Consider the following 14,043-nt stretch of genomic DNA (forward strand, 5'->3'; position numbering starts at 1 on the left):
CAACCGCCACTAACGCCGCGGTTTGGCAGCTCGCACATGTCGACACGACTTGAATTATACCTGTACCTTTATAATTGTTTACGATTTATGAAAGTTAATGTGCAAAGAAAGACTTTATGTGTTTCTTTGAGATCTTCTGCGCACAGTTCTCGTTCTGTTGTTGGTTACGCGACTCTTGGCACATCTGCGTAGTCACCGTTTACATAATCTCTGCTGGGTGACTGATAGCTTCACTTTTTGATTATTCCTGTGATTATTTTCAAGGTACCGCCCCAGAAAGTGGTCAACTCGCTTTGTGGCGATGCCAGTCCAGCTATTTAGACCAACTTTGGTTTTGACTTCAGAGTCCCTTTAAAGGAGCCATGAAGAGAAAATACAACTTCATTTAATTTGAAAGAACTAGGATTCAGTATCTCAATCAGCTCCGTTACAGCCACAAAAGATGTTTTTTTAACGAGAAAAACGCAAGAAGTTTTTAAAAACTTTCAGATTTTGCGCCACAGTGACGTGTTATGAGCAAGATTGACGTCATACGGGCCAACAATAAAACATAATTTTCAGTGCGTTAACTGCACGTTAGCTTTCAAGTGATGCGGTCAAATGGAACTAGAGGCCCCATTACAGACGTCCAGTCATGTGTCGTCGCGACAGGTCAGTTAGGCGGCTGCCAATCACACAAACAAGGTTCCGTGACGTCATAGAAAAGTTGCGAGAAATTGGCTAGGGGGTCGCGACTGCTTTACGCGTTTTCTTCAATATCTCCGTTATTTGTTCGAAGATTGCGATGATGTTGGTATCATTGTTATCGGGACTAAGCAGTCTTTCTAATAAACCCAACTTGTATTTTGTCTTCATGGCTCCTTTAAGGAGGCGCAGTCACACTGTTCGGAAATGTGGTTGGTGTAAATGTTGCCGATGCGGTCTTAGTGTGGTACATTCGGTCTGTACAGGTGCCAGGTGTGTGTGTTACAGACCAACATTGCAAGGCCAGCATACACACAGAGCAGATTGTAATTCTACTAAACTGAAATTTACTAACAGTGTCGCTGCAAAGCAGCGTTTCCTCAAACGGTCATGCTACGGCTATACAGTACGATGTAATTCAATTTTGTGCACTTACATTATCTAGCGCAGCACTCATACCTGATGGCTCACCAGTTACACTTGCCAATATCATACCTCAGATATTGATCACTACCCTGGATGAGCTAGCCAATGTGGCATAAATTTCACGAACATTCAATGAAAAAGTACAGTGGGTAATACAAAATTTTACTCGGGGATCAGCTGGGTCATCGTGTCCTGATTTGAGCACCCGCAAACATTCATCATCTGTTACATATTTCCTCCGTGAGACAGGCGGCAACGAGCTTATAGACTAAGCATGGTAAGCCAGATATGCATGGTACCTACAGTACGTCTCCCCTAGGGGAAAAAATTTGGAAATGAACAGTGCTCCCTGTGCTTCCTGTTCCTGTGTTGGGGAGATGCTGGTGCCAGAATCTCCCTCGTCTCCGACTCACCGCCCTGTGCCCATGGAGGGGCCTACTGGAGGGGGGAGGAAGCCCACCTGCACTTGGTGCAGGAAGTCCGTGGCGTGGCTGAACTCCACTCGCTGCACCTGGACCCCTGGCAGTCCCTGGGCCGCTTCAACCAGCTGGGGGGGAGAGAGGGAGAGAGGGCACGATGATTCCCAGGGCAGTGCTTTGCTTTTTGAGGCTAGAGCAGGCTGCTTGCGAACTAAGAACTTTGTGGGGAAGTATTCACAAAATGATGGGGTATGCGTGGTCTGCGGAAAAGAAACAGAAACCATGCGGCACATAGTGTTAAATAGAATGCAAGGGTACCAATTCAAATCTACATGAGGGAAATATTCGGCTTCCAGAGGCCCTAGGATTTAAGGGTAGCATAGAAAAAGAAGTTAACTTCAAGGCTGTCGAGGAGACGAAAAGGAGATTAGAATGCTGGTGGACAAAAAGCAGAGAGGGGAATATTGCCTAGGACAGTTACCACCTGTAACAGGAAAAAAAAAAAGGGTTTTGTGCCTAATAAGCTTTTTGTGCCTGCCCTAAGCAGCGCTAGTATTAAACCAAGAGTATAAAACATGGGTATATTAGTCCTTTTTGGTAAGATGACATGTCATCACCCCGCTACAATGGGGAAACCAATAGCAATTATCATCATTAGAAGCAGCACTGCTGCTGGGGACGGCTGCACAGTGCGGGCGCTCCACATGCTCAAAAAGAGGCACCCCACCCCCCCCTCTGCTTGGTGTTGGCCCCGACCCAAGGCTTCCTTCCCCACGGCTCCAGCTGCTGTGGCCAGTATGGCAATGGCCCCCGAGGGAGCAGAATGCCACATGCTTCATTCGTGCGTAGCAGCGATTGAGGAGGGCGTCGTTGCACCAGTGGGGAACAGCGCGAGTGCACCGTTCCTTAAAATAGGCTGCAGTGTGTGCATCATGCAGCCACGTCGACATTTCCCTCACAACTTTCATCGGTAGGATAGTTTATACAGGCTGGTTTATGCAGCAAAAATCCACCAGTTTTCGAGGCCTTTCGAGGCCCTCAGTGTGCAGTCTCAGGGACCTCGCTGTCTGTTAAAAAAATCAGGCCACCTTCGCAATTGCAACACCAAGACTAAGGAAACAATGGTCTTCACTAGCTCCAACTCGGCTCCTCTTCCATCTACGCATTACTCTGCCAAGCGCATGCTGTCTCTCCCACATAGGAGAACACTTGCCCATCAGGGCTTACGCTAGGCGCAGCCACTCTTCGACGCGCGCTCCCCACACCTGCTCGTCAAAGGCTCCTTGCCTCCTGGCCCATTCCCCGCACACTTGTTGGCCTATCGTTCTACCCCTCCTGTCCACTCTGCTGCACCAAGTTTTGAGCGACGCTCGGCACTGATGGAACTCGAGTTTAAGGGGGGACACTACCTTTAAAACAATTTCTTTTAATTTTTAAGTAAACTCTAGGAAACTTGTCAGTCTTGCTGCTTTTTCCCCACTGATTACAAATGCGGCATTGTTTTCTGAGTTGGTCAATTAGTTACCAAGATAATTAGAAATAATTAGCCATTTTTGGAGGAACAATAAACAAAGCAGTGTTCGTCATAAAAATGTAGTCTTCACATTTCCCAACACTACGAAGCCTGGTGAGCTGGTGAGTGTAATAAGAGCGTCGGTTTTTTGATGCATCACTTAGAATATTTTTACAGCTCATTAAACTTTGGTGTTTGAAATGGGCATCCGAAATGGCTCTTTGCCACTGGTGCCACCAATGTTTAATGAGCTGTAAAATTAGTTCCAAGCAGTGCATCGAAAAACCAAGTCTCTTATTGCACTCACCATGGTTCACGTACTGGAAAATATATTGCAAGGTGTGGGGGACATGTTGCTGTGCGTTTAGAATGTTTTACTTCAGCTTTCTTTATTTGTCCTTTCACTGTGCAAGGGCACAGTAGAAGGCAGATCTTTTGTTTTTTGGCACTTTCCTGGTTTTTCTGTGCCCTTACAGATTCCGTTTGACCAGTGGCCCCCATTTGCACTGCTGCAGTGACTGCACGTCTGAACTCAGCCAATTAATTGCGCGTTTTGGGCCGATGCAGCGGCGGCTGTGGGGGTACTCGACAAAGGACGCTTCTTGGGCATCAAAGCTTGACTTGAGCCACCCCGTGCGACACCTTCCCCGCCTGTCGACCCTCTGGAAGCCCTGCATCCCGAGACTGGCCGTGGACTGACCGCTCCTCCCACAGCGCAGTCGAAATGCGCAATAGCCTTCTGTGCTGGACGTGCGTTGCTGCAGCTGCTGCTGGGCGTGGCAGTGGGCCAGGCCGAGAGAACGTGCTCCAGCCACCGGCCCAGGCGGCACTGGCCTGCCGTCCAAGCGCGCTACACACTCCAGTCACGCACTGGTCTTGTCCAGTTGCTATGGTGTGTGACCGGAGACTGCCAGAGATCGGGAGACTGGAGACCGGCCCTGAACACGCAACACAGTGAGCACCACTTGCCTCTCTTTCGTTGAGGATGCGGCGATGTTTGGTCCCTCGAGACAGCAGGGTCACCCGCACGTCACTGCCTTCCTGCGCAGAGACCCAGATGGCACCGCCTCAAAAAAAAATTAATGCCGTTCCATTCAACAAGAAAGCTGCCGGAAGTGCAGAGCAGTGATTCGCCAAACTGGGCTGTAGCGCCGTTATCCGCTTACTGCTACCACCCCATGCAAGTCAAATTTCCCACCTTCGCAGTGCTCACGCGCCCCCTGCCTGCAGGAGTTCTGTTATCTTTGTGCTTCTCTCCCCACACATGGCGGCGTTGCACTGCCACATTTTGCGTTTACTGTCGTAAAAACTAACCTAACGGGCGTCCTTAACTAAAGGAACGCGGGCGCTGCCACTTAATTACGTACATTTTTTCTCAAATGTACCTATAGTTTTCTTTGCGCTAAACAACGGGAAGATGTATGACAAGCACCAGTGTTTCACGAGTTTCGAACACTTATGACTATGTAAACCGCTTGGCCTTCGAACAACAGCATTACCCTGGGACGCCGCCTTAGTGCTCTATATAGGTAGTTGGGTCGAGCGAGCGAGCTAGGATGACAAGGCGAACGTCAAAAATGCTCTGCACTTAAAAGCACCAGTGGGCATGCAGCGAGGCCAGACAAGTGCACCGCCACAGGCATCTGTGAGGCACCAGAACTACAGGGCAGCACTCGACCAGTTTAGCACAGCTGTCAAATATGTGGCTTGCATGATGCAGCAGATGTCAGGCACTGTTAGTGGGACTTGTTGAAAGCAGCAGTCAAAAAAAGCCAAAGAAAATAACCGGCAAATGCCATACAGGCCGTATAAACGCGTGTAGGGGCCGCACTTCTTTCTTTTTTTCAAGATACGAGGCCAATTTTCAAGGTGCTGCCCATTCACGCAATACGCAAAAAAAAAAAAAAAGATCTTATAGACTGAAAACAATGTACCAATTGCCGAACAAAAGGTGTTTACTGCAGTATATGACAAGGGAGAGTCGGCATAATGCTCAATCGTCGTCAGCCGCCGAGTCCTCAGACTCCAAGGTCATGCTGTGTTGCAGCGCCCGTTCACCAGTCCACGAGTCATCTTTGGCGCCATGTAAGCTGTTGGAGCCCCCGGTGACTTTGACACTTCGGGAAATGATGCCCATTGAAACTGAGCTCCAGGCAGACAGAATCCAGCCAAGCACAGTACCAAGCGCTGCCCTCTTCAGCCTTCGGTCAGCACCTGCCCGTGGCCACCAGTTGCCATCCATTCCATGTACTGCCTACAGAGTTCAGCTCTAGAAGGTCCATGTACGCTGACATTGAGTGGTCGTAGCAAGCCTGTGAGGCCGCCCTGAATAACAGCCACGTCTGTGCCGGCACGGCGCAGCTGTTCCTTCACCTTACCCATCAAGTGAGTGCAGAAGCTGTCCAAGACCAAAAGTGACCGTTCTGGCCAACAAGATGCCTGGGCGGTTTTGCCAAACAGTTTTCACCCAGTCCAGTATGAGGTCATCGTACGTGCAGCCCTTCTCTTGGGCACAATTCCCCTACGAAGAACTTTTTGGGGAACTCCTTTTCAATACAACATAGAGGGGTAGCTTCGGCCCATCCGCGGTAATGCCCTCAATCATGCGTAGTGTTGGGGCCCAGCGCCACTTGTCCACACGGCGATGGTCCTCTCACCTTTAACTTCGACTGTATAGTTTTCGCGACAGTCAAACAACGCAGAGGTCTGGTCAGCATTCGCAATCTGGGACAATCCATAAATGTGCTTTCAGGAGCTAAGCCCCTTGTTGGTGCAGTAGTGTTGAAGCCGCTGGCACAGCGCGGTCCTTGAATGAATGGAGAGGCCCTTCCTTTTCAAAAGTCTTCACACCCAGTGACACTGGCTTTAAAATCATCGTGCAGCATGTTTTTCACACATGCCAAACAAGCGACACACAAAACACGTAAGCCGTATAAGCCGGCATATAGGGCGAGATTTTGTGCCAAAAAATTTGCCAAGTCCCCCCTCGACCTATATGCCGGTCACTGGCATAATGCTAGTTGCCACCTGGGGCGGTATTCTCGTAACTGTCCCTTTTGAAAACGTCCCTTTTGCGTCCCTTTCATCGTGACGTACTTCCGGTTAAGCAGTGGGCGTTGGTAGTATGTGTGCCGCGCTTGCATTACGTCACTTCCGATTGTTTGCTTTTAGCCAATCAGGGCTTGCCAAAAGGGACACTTTTGAAAGGGACGCAAAAGGGACAAAGCTCGAGAATACCGCCCCTGGTAAGTGGGCAGCCTACTGGGCCCATCCGAACTATGAAGGCACCATCGCTACCGACATCAATCAGCCATCCTTTTTTGCTTGTTCCTTCTCTCACTGTCAGTGAGCGTGCTTGTGCTATTTTCTTCTTGCTCACAATAAGTTCTGGCACTTGAGGCCAGTTCACCACATTTAAAAGACACGTCATGCCTAAGCAGCCGTTCAGTGTCAACAAAAAGAACATGGCACTGGCGGTACGCTGAAGGGGCAGCTCCAGGTATGCAACGCTCAGAAGAGCTTGTTTTGTGGGCTCTGCACTTGGAACTGAAGAACAAGGTGGCCACTTTTGTCTGTGCGCCTGTACACATGAATGGCCAGTGACAACCCCAAGATGCCTACTTGCAACAGTCTTGCGACGGTCTGCACACTGCTGTTTTATGCTTGGTGCTCATTTCTTGATCCCATGGTCTTGTGAGTGTTGAAGAAGTGCTCCATAAGTGATTCCCTAGACTGCACCGCAGAAGACTTGCGGTGTGGGAGACTGCCAGACAGAAGCAGTCGCCCGGCGACAGTTCAGATAGCTATAATGAGTAACCTTGGACAAAACAAGTGCCTGAATACAACAATGTTGTGTACCCATTTTTTTTTTTCCAATTTCTCAGCTGCAAGGTAAGGGGATCAACCAAAATTCTGGCTCAACCTATATTCCAACTTATACAGTAAGTACTTGCATAATGCAGTTTACAGTGAGTTAGTAGATCAAAGTAATTTTATTGCAACAAATTAAGCCAATTATTCCCCCCCCCCCTCCCTTATAGAGCCCCACTGCTCTTTGCAAGCCGTGACACCTGCACATTTGATCTCGTGCCATTTGTGGGGACCGCAGCCCTGACTGCGCCAGGTCACACCAGCAGGTCTTTCCCACAGCCACACACAGACAGCCAGCAGCACTGCGCCAGCAAACCAGATGCTGGCAACAGAAGCCAGCCTCCCCGGAGTTGGGCTTGTGCGCTGCTCCCGCGCCACCCGTCCCCCATTCCCAGTTTCATGCCTTTCGAGAAGCGGGCACCTCAAAGCTCTTGATCCTCGGCCACAAAGAAGTGCCGTGCAGGCATAGCTGCAGTTCCCTCCCTGGCAATGTGTGGCGATGGTGCAGCGGTCGGGAACGGATGGACGGCCCCCCTCGTGCTTTCCTCAAACACTGGGCCTGCGTATACCGTGTTTTCGCGCGTATAACCCGCACCAAAAAATGCAAAAATTTCAGTGGCAGAGTAGGGGTGCGGATAATACGCAGTTCCTTTCGTTTAGTGCAGCTTCATGGCAATGCACATTCAGCCATGAAGCTCCTACGCAGTAACGTTGACTAAGCCTTCCAGGCAACGATTGCGCCAACGATGAAAAAACAGGGACGAGCGCACGCTAACAACTGAATTTTATTAGTGAATTGTAACTTTTGCCTTGCAGTCAGTGTATGCTGCTTGCTAATTATACGCTTTTTTTTGTCTACATAGTATGGGATGTGTTGCTTGAGCAGTAGCTTTGGTGCAGCCTTTTCTGTATGAAATGTGCAGGCAATACGCGAGAAATTTTTTCTTTTCCGGCGGGCTGAAAGTGGGGGTGTGGATTATGGAGGGGCGGGTTATACGCGAGAAAATATGGTAGCCACGCACTGGGCTGCTGCTGTGGGGACCCAGCTTCCAGTCTGACCTGACCACTACTGTGCAAAGGCCTAGCTGCTCAAACGCTTTTGGTCGAAACACCACCGGTCCAGTGTGTGCCCCTTTCTGGGCATCCTCCAGCTCCACTTGGTGAGAGTGCTCTCATCTTTAGCTGAGAAGCCGCAACATGGCAGGCCGCTGCCCAGAAGTGGTGCTGCACTGTTTCGCCACGACTCACATTCGGCCATTTTCCTGGCTGGATGAGCACGGTGTAGCACCTCCCCTCCACGAGGGTGTGCGCACGGAGACCACTCACCGGTGGCTGGTAGGCCTCGATTCCCAGCCTATGGAGCACGTGGCGGTTGAAGGCCCGGAAGACGCCGCTTGTGTGGCAGCCAGGAACCTGCCAAGTTGCGGGGGAGGGGTCACAGCTGAGCGCCCAACACCTTCAGGCCTCAGCACCACAGGAAACCAGCTGCACGCAGCAGTCTCAGCTAGCAAGTACCCCGATAATACCACTTCCAGGGGACCGTGCAAAAGCATCGTACGACCGGGGTAAATGCTAGCCTCATAGACTGGTCTACGAACTTATTAAAACTATTATATTTAGTGCATTTTCGCATAATTTGTGAACCTCTAGCTAAAATCCCAAGTTTCTAAAAAAAAAAGAAGCCTATTTTGGGCCGCCCTCCCCGCCACAGCACGTGAGATTTGCTGGGTAGGCACACACGGCTGAGCAAATTGAGAGGGGGAAAGACGAGACTGTGAAACTGCCAAGGCCAAATAAAAGGGACGGATTGTACGAGGTGGCAATAGAAAAACGGAGGTAAAGAAAGGAAAGGAGTGACAATGTGGTTTTGAAAGACACTGATAAGCAGAGAGCAGAGAGAGCATCGTGAAAGGAAGAAACATGAACCGAGCAGGCGAGGAAAGCAGGTGTTTGGTCATCACCGTGGGGTTGCAGTGTATGTGTTTTCACATTCGCCAGCTCGATGGGAGCCTCAAATACGCGGTGTTTGACTTCTCACAGTTGGCGCATTGGCATTCTGTTTCCACGTGGGGCCATCGAAGGTTAACTCCCACCCGCCAGTACCCACCTCCTTGCTTGTGTCTTTTCAGCAAGCGGTTGGGCCTGCCTGCAGACCTTTGCACATCAAGTAGCGTCAAATGGGGGTTAAGAATAAAGAAAGGTCAGGACAAAGCAGTGAAGTGGTGTAAAAGATGCCAAAAATGCCGGTTCATTCCCGCCAGGGTTTATTGTATCATGTGGACCGTGTGCTGTGGACCGCGAACATCGTATTGCCTGGGTTTTTAATACCGTTTCTATCGGGGAGTTTACCGGGACCGCAGTGATCTGTCGTAAGATGCAGGGGACGTTATCATCGGGGTTTCACTACACCACAAAGAAAAGCACACACACCTGTCTTTAATACCCCAAAATACCCGAAAGGAATTTGCTCTCCACATCCTTTTAGCACACACCAGTTTTGCTTTGCAGCTGATGTGCAGAAACAACACACTCGTATCATGCCTACAAATGACTAGACGAAAGGTTTCCTTTTCCCTTCACACCAACTCCCTGAAACGTAACATCAAACTCGCGCAGCCTTGCACGCATGGGTATCGGCATCAACACACCGCCAATGCTTGCTGTTGCTGTTATGACCATGCTGCATAAGGCGCTGTTCCGTAAAATGGGCCTCCTTTATTATCAGTCGCGGACCATTCGCAGACTGCCTCACACTTCATCCGGAGCTCGATTTTCTTGCGCCTTCCTACTGAGCCTCAAGTCCGAGGGTTGTCCAGGGCTACCCCGAACTGGTTAATCAAAGATGACCAACATTGATTGCTAGTTTAGCAGTATCTTGTTTAGTGGCCCAATTCTGGACGATAGGCATCATGTTCCCATCAGGCGCCTGCTTGGTATGTTAGGGCTACAGCCTGATGTCATCAGATCTGTAAAGGTTTCCAGCGTGCTCTCCACATAGCCGTCTATGCAAACAGCAGCAGCAGCAGCACAAAGGGAAGCATGCACAAGAATGGAATACGACAAGAACACGACAAGAAATGGAAATGCACCCAGGAGGCTGGTCCCCTGTGAGGAAAGCGAGGGTCGCACCACGCACAGCAGGGGACTTGCCCGGTGACTACTAAGAGGTGGTGCCTGAGGGGCGCTCTGCCCAAGGTTGGGGGGCTGGTCCCTGAGCAGCACTCACCAGGGGCAGGTTGTAGTACATGCCGAAGACCATGCGGGGCAGGAACGCAAACAGGGCCTCCTGGAGGCACACCTGCATGCACCACACAGCATTTAGCAAAACTTCTTGCTGAGCTAGTTTGCACATACTTAGAGAAAAGATAAAAAGTGGCGCAATCTAGACGTGGACAAAGAAGACAGGGTGAGACAGACACAGGCGCCAACTTCCAACTGTTGAATCAAAGGAAACCGCACGAATTTATACATGACTTACCTAAACAGAAACAACAACAAAATATAACAACCAAGGTATAATCAAGCTAAAAAGTGTAGAGGGTGGTGACAATGGAGAGAATGAATAAGTACAACACTGCTGAAAGTATCACAACATATCTACTCCAGCCTCAAGAGCAATCAAGACGGTCCTGATGCTCGTGCGTGCATTCAAGGCTCAGACCAAACCGAAACGACGGAAGGACAACTGCACGCGCTAAACTACATGCTGTGATTTAAGAAGCACATTTCTTTGTTATTTAACGCTAGTGACGGCATGCTGACGCACTTGTCGCCTGCTCTTCTGATAAAAGCCGCCTCAATCACCTCCCTTTCCATCTTGTTTCTTGCTCTCCTCAGAAGGGTCGTCTTATCCAGCAGTGGCTCACCACCACAGCGCTTGCAGTGGTCTGCAAGGTGCCCGCCCAAGCTGCTGCTGACTGCCAACCCATCGAGCACCTTGCAGACAGCAGGGCTCACTCGTGCTTCCTCCCTCACCTCCCACAGAGCGGGGGCGTGCCCATGGTTGACACGCTGCACATGCTCCGGGCTTCCACCCCGTGCACGCCCGCTGCAACCTTCTGTGGGGCTGCCCCCACAAGGCCTCGGCTCGTCACACCGCAACAACCTCCATCACATCTGTGCCACAACCAGACCTTTTGCTTGTGGCTGCATACCGTACTTACCCGATTTTAACGCACACTTTTTTTCCCGAAAAAAATAGGTCGAAAAATCGCATGTGCATTAGAATCGGATACGAAACCGAAACTGCCGAAACAGCGGAAATTCCGTGCCACCCATCGCCATCGCCATCTCAAGATGGCGCCAAAGCTTTTAGCAACGATTTTTCATACGCAGGAAGCATAGGCACCTAGGCTTTCTTCGGCGTTCACACAAATCGTCAAATCGTTCCACTTGTGCGCTTGATAACAGCAATGGCAGCAGCGGCTCTCACGCGTTCAAAACGAGCGGTCGGCTGAAACGTGCGCCTCTGGAGAAGCCCGTGGAATGGGCGTGCGAGGCGTGGGCCACGATCCCATCGACCATGGTTGAACGCTCGTTCAGAAGTGTGGCATTGTGAATGCGCTTGACGGCACCAAGGACGAGATGTTGTGGTCAGCGGAGAGCGACGAGGAGTGAGATGAGTGAGATTACTTCAAGAAATAAATCGCCGGTTTCTCTCGCACTCGTTTTTCTTGCTCACAAAGTTCCGTGCGCGTTAGAATCGGAGGTGCAAGTTTTTTCGTTTTTTTTTTACAGGAAAATCGGGTGCGCGTTAGAATCGGGTAATTACGGTACTTGCTGTGACAGAGGACCAATTCACATCCCTTCCTGGACGCAAGAACTGGCCCACAATGCCACTCACGGCTGGAAAAGAAAGCAGTGCGACTGCTCAAGTCTTTCAACGAACAAGGCAAATACCTGATGCAACATTCAATTAGGCTACCAGTCAAACAATCAGAAAATTTCAAATCAATCTTCCAGGTAGACCAATCAGGGTTCGTACAGGCTTCAAAAGCAAAACTTCAAGGGTTTTCAAGGACTTTCAAGGACCACAAAACACATTTTCAAGGTCCCTGTCTAATGTTTTATCTGGGATTATTTATAACTTTTCCAACACAATGCAAAAGTTTTTTATTGCACAATATCTAAGCACATTAGTGCACATTTAGATAAGTGCTAACGGGTTCGTAAATGCTCTCCCAGCTTCATTTTTTTATTTCATGGCTGGTATTTAGAGGTTTTTCTTTTTTCTTGGTGTTTTGCTGAGACTGATTGATTTCAAAACTAAGTTAATGAATGTTGCCTGCATCTCCTGCTTTGTCAGCAAGAGTATCAGCTGTAATTAAATCCAGCAAGTGTTGCTTCAAGGCAGGATGAACTATGTACATGTCCAGCATTTGCACGTAAGAGCAAACGTCGATGGAGCGTATGAGGAACAGCAAACATGCAATGAGCAACCGTCCATAGACTAGATGGAAGATGCAAGATAGAGAACACAAGCTGGCTTTCACTGGACTGTATCATGACATGGATATGATTGACAAGTGCCTGCTCCCAATGTTGCTTCGTAATAATGAAAATCTACCAAACTTGTAATTTCACGCAATGTTTTTTTACATTTGTTAACACCTAAAATCCACGACAAACACTTTAAATTCTTGTGAAAAGACAGGGCCACTGATTCTCTCCGGAAAAATCAATGGTTTTCAAGGACCATTTAAAAATTCCAGGACTTTCCAGGCCTTGAAATTGACACTTCTAAATTCAAGGATTTTCAAGGTTTTCAAGGACCTGTGCGAACCCTGCCAATGTTGGTGAACACAAACAGACAGCTGTTTGTGGTAATTGAACTAGGATTGAGAACAAGAAATGCGGCACTAAAGCAGGTGCAACATACGCTTTCTGCAATGAGTGGTACCATATTTTCGCACGTATAACCTGCCCCTGTCAGCCCGCCAGAAAAGAAAAGAAAAAATCCTGGCATATTGCCCACACATTTGATACAGGAAAGACTGCACCAAAGCTACTGCTCAAACAACACATCACATGCTATGTAGACAGAAAAAGCGTACATTTAGCAAGTGCAATACACTGACTACAAGGGGAAAGCCACAATTCACCCAGTGTCACTGCTCTCACGAGAGCTACGGAAGGCTTATTCAGTGTTACTGCATAGGAGCTTGACTGCACAACACGCATTGCCGTGAAGCTGCACTAAACAAAAACTTCGGGTATTATCCGCACCCCTACTTTGCCACTTAAATTGTCGTTTTTGGTGCGGGTTATACACGCGAAAATACAGTACCTCCTTCATTAGTTGTGGTAGAGATGATGAAAGCTGCCCCCATAGAGAGTATCATCAAAAAAGCTAAAAGCAGCAGTTTTAGCTCTCCCTGTGTTTGTTTTATGCCCAAAAAACTTTTGCACACCCTTTTAAATACGCCCTCTATTTTTCTACAGGGAGTAGTGACTGAAGTATGCTTGAGAAATTGTAAATTTCAGCTTTCTTACTTTAAATTGCTAAATTATTCCATGCAATTTGCAACTACCAAATCAAATCCTTAACTGCTTTGTATTCACTTCTAAACAAAAAATCCCTACCCCTACTAACAGTAATAAAGTGTAAAATAGTGAGGTTTTCATACAGTTAAATCCCTCTGGCTTGCTTCCATACGAACTGAACACTTCATTGCCTCCAAACAATCTTAGCTTGTAAATCACTCATTTTCCTTTTAGCAATAGCAACGTGCAATGGCACGTTAAAGAGATGTATCTGGTTGGGTAGTTATGACAAAAGCCCAACACGTGGAGGACCCGACGTTTCGGAACCAGCTCAATTCCTTCTTCAGGGCCACACTGCACCAGAGCCGTTTGCCATGGTCAGTCTCTAAAAATGCGTTTACCTGTGGAGCACAGCCCTGCGTGTACACAGGCTTCAAGGGTTTTGCGGCTTGCGATGGCGGTTTTGTGGAGTTACCTGTACATGCCACCACTCAAGCCTCTTTCTCCAGGCGGTTTCCTTCTCGACGGAGGCCCTTCCCACGAAGTAAGTTCTGTGCTCGGCGACAGTGCTGCATTCTCCGTTTTGTTTCTGGACGTCGTTCCTGTGTTGCCTCACTCGTTCCAGCAAATTTTTGGTCTCGCCAATGT

At 48.9% G+C, this 14,043-nt stretch overlaps 1 protein-coding gene across 1 annotated transcript in view; it reads right to left on the reverse strand.

Moving 5' to 3' along the window:
• LOC144158287 (EGF domain-specific O-linked N-acetylglucosamine transferase-like) overlaps positions 1 to 14,043 on the reverse strand; it is a 66,823-nt gene that overhangs the window by 15,370 nt on the left and 37,410 nt on the right. The window contains exons 9-11 of the mRNA XM_077689085.1: positions 10,139 to 10,210; positions 8,239 to 8,325; positions 1,571 to 1,657 (exon numbers count right to left, since the gene is read on the reverse strand). Coding sequence (XP_077545211.1) covers positions 1,571 to 1,657; positions 8,239 to 8,325; positions 10,139 to 10,210 — 246 coding nt within the window. The remainder of the gene's footprint in view (positions 1 to 1,570; positions 1,658 to 8,238; positions 8,326 to 10,138; positions 10,211 to 14,043) is intronic.

The sequence above is a fragment of the Haemaphysalis longicornis genome, unplaced genomic scaffold (assembly GCF_048455015.1).
Source record: "Haemaphysalis longicornis isolate Haplotype H1 unplaced genomic scaffold, Haemaphysalis longicornis Haplotype H1 scaffold_10, whole genome shotgun sequence".
NCBI classification, from domain to species: domain Eukaryota; kingdom Metazoa; phylum Arthropoda; class Arachnida; order Ixodida; family Ixodidae; genus Haemaphysalis; species Haemaphysalis longicornis.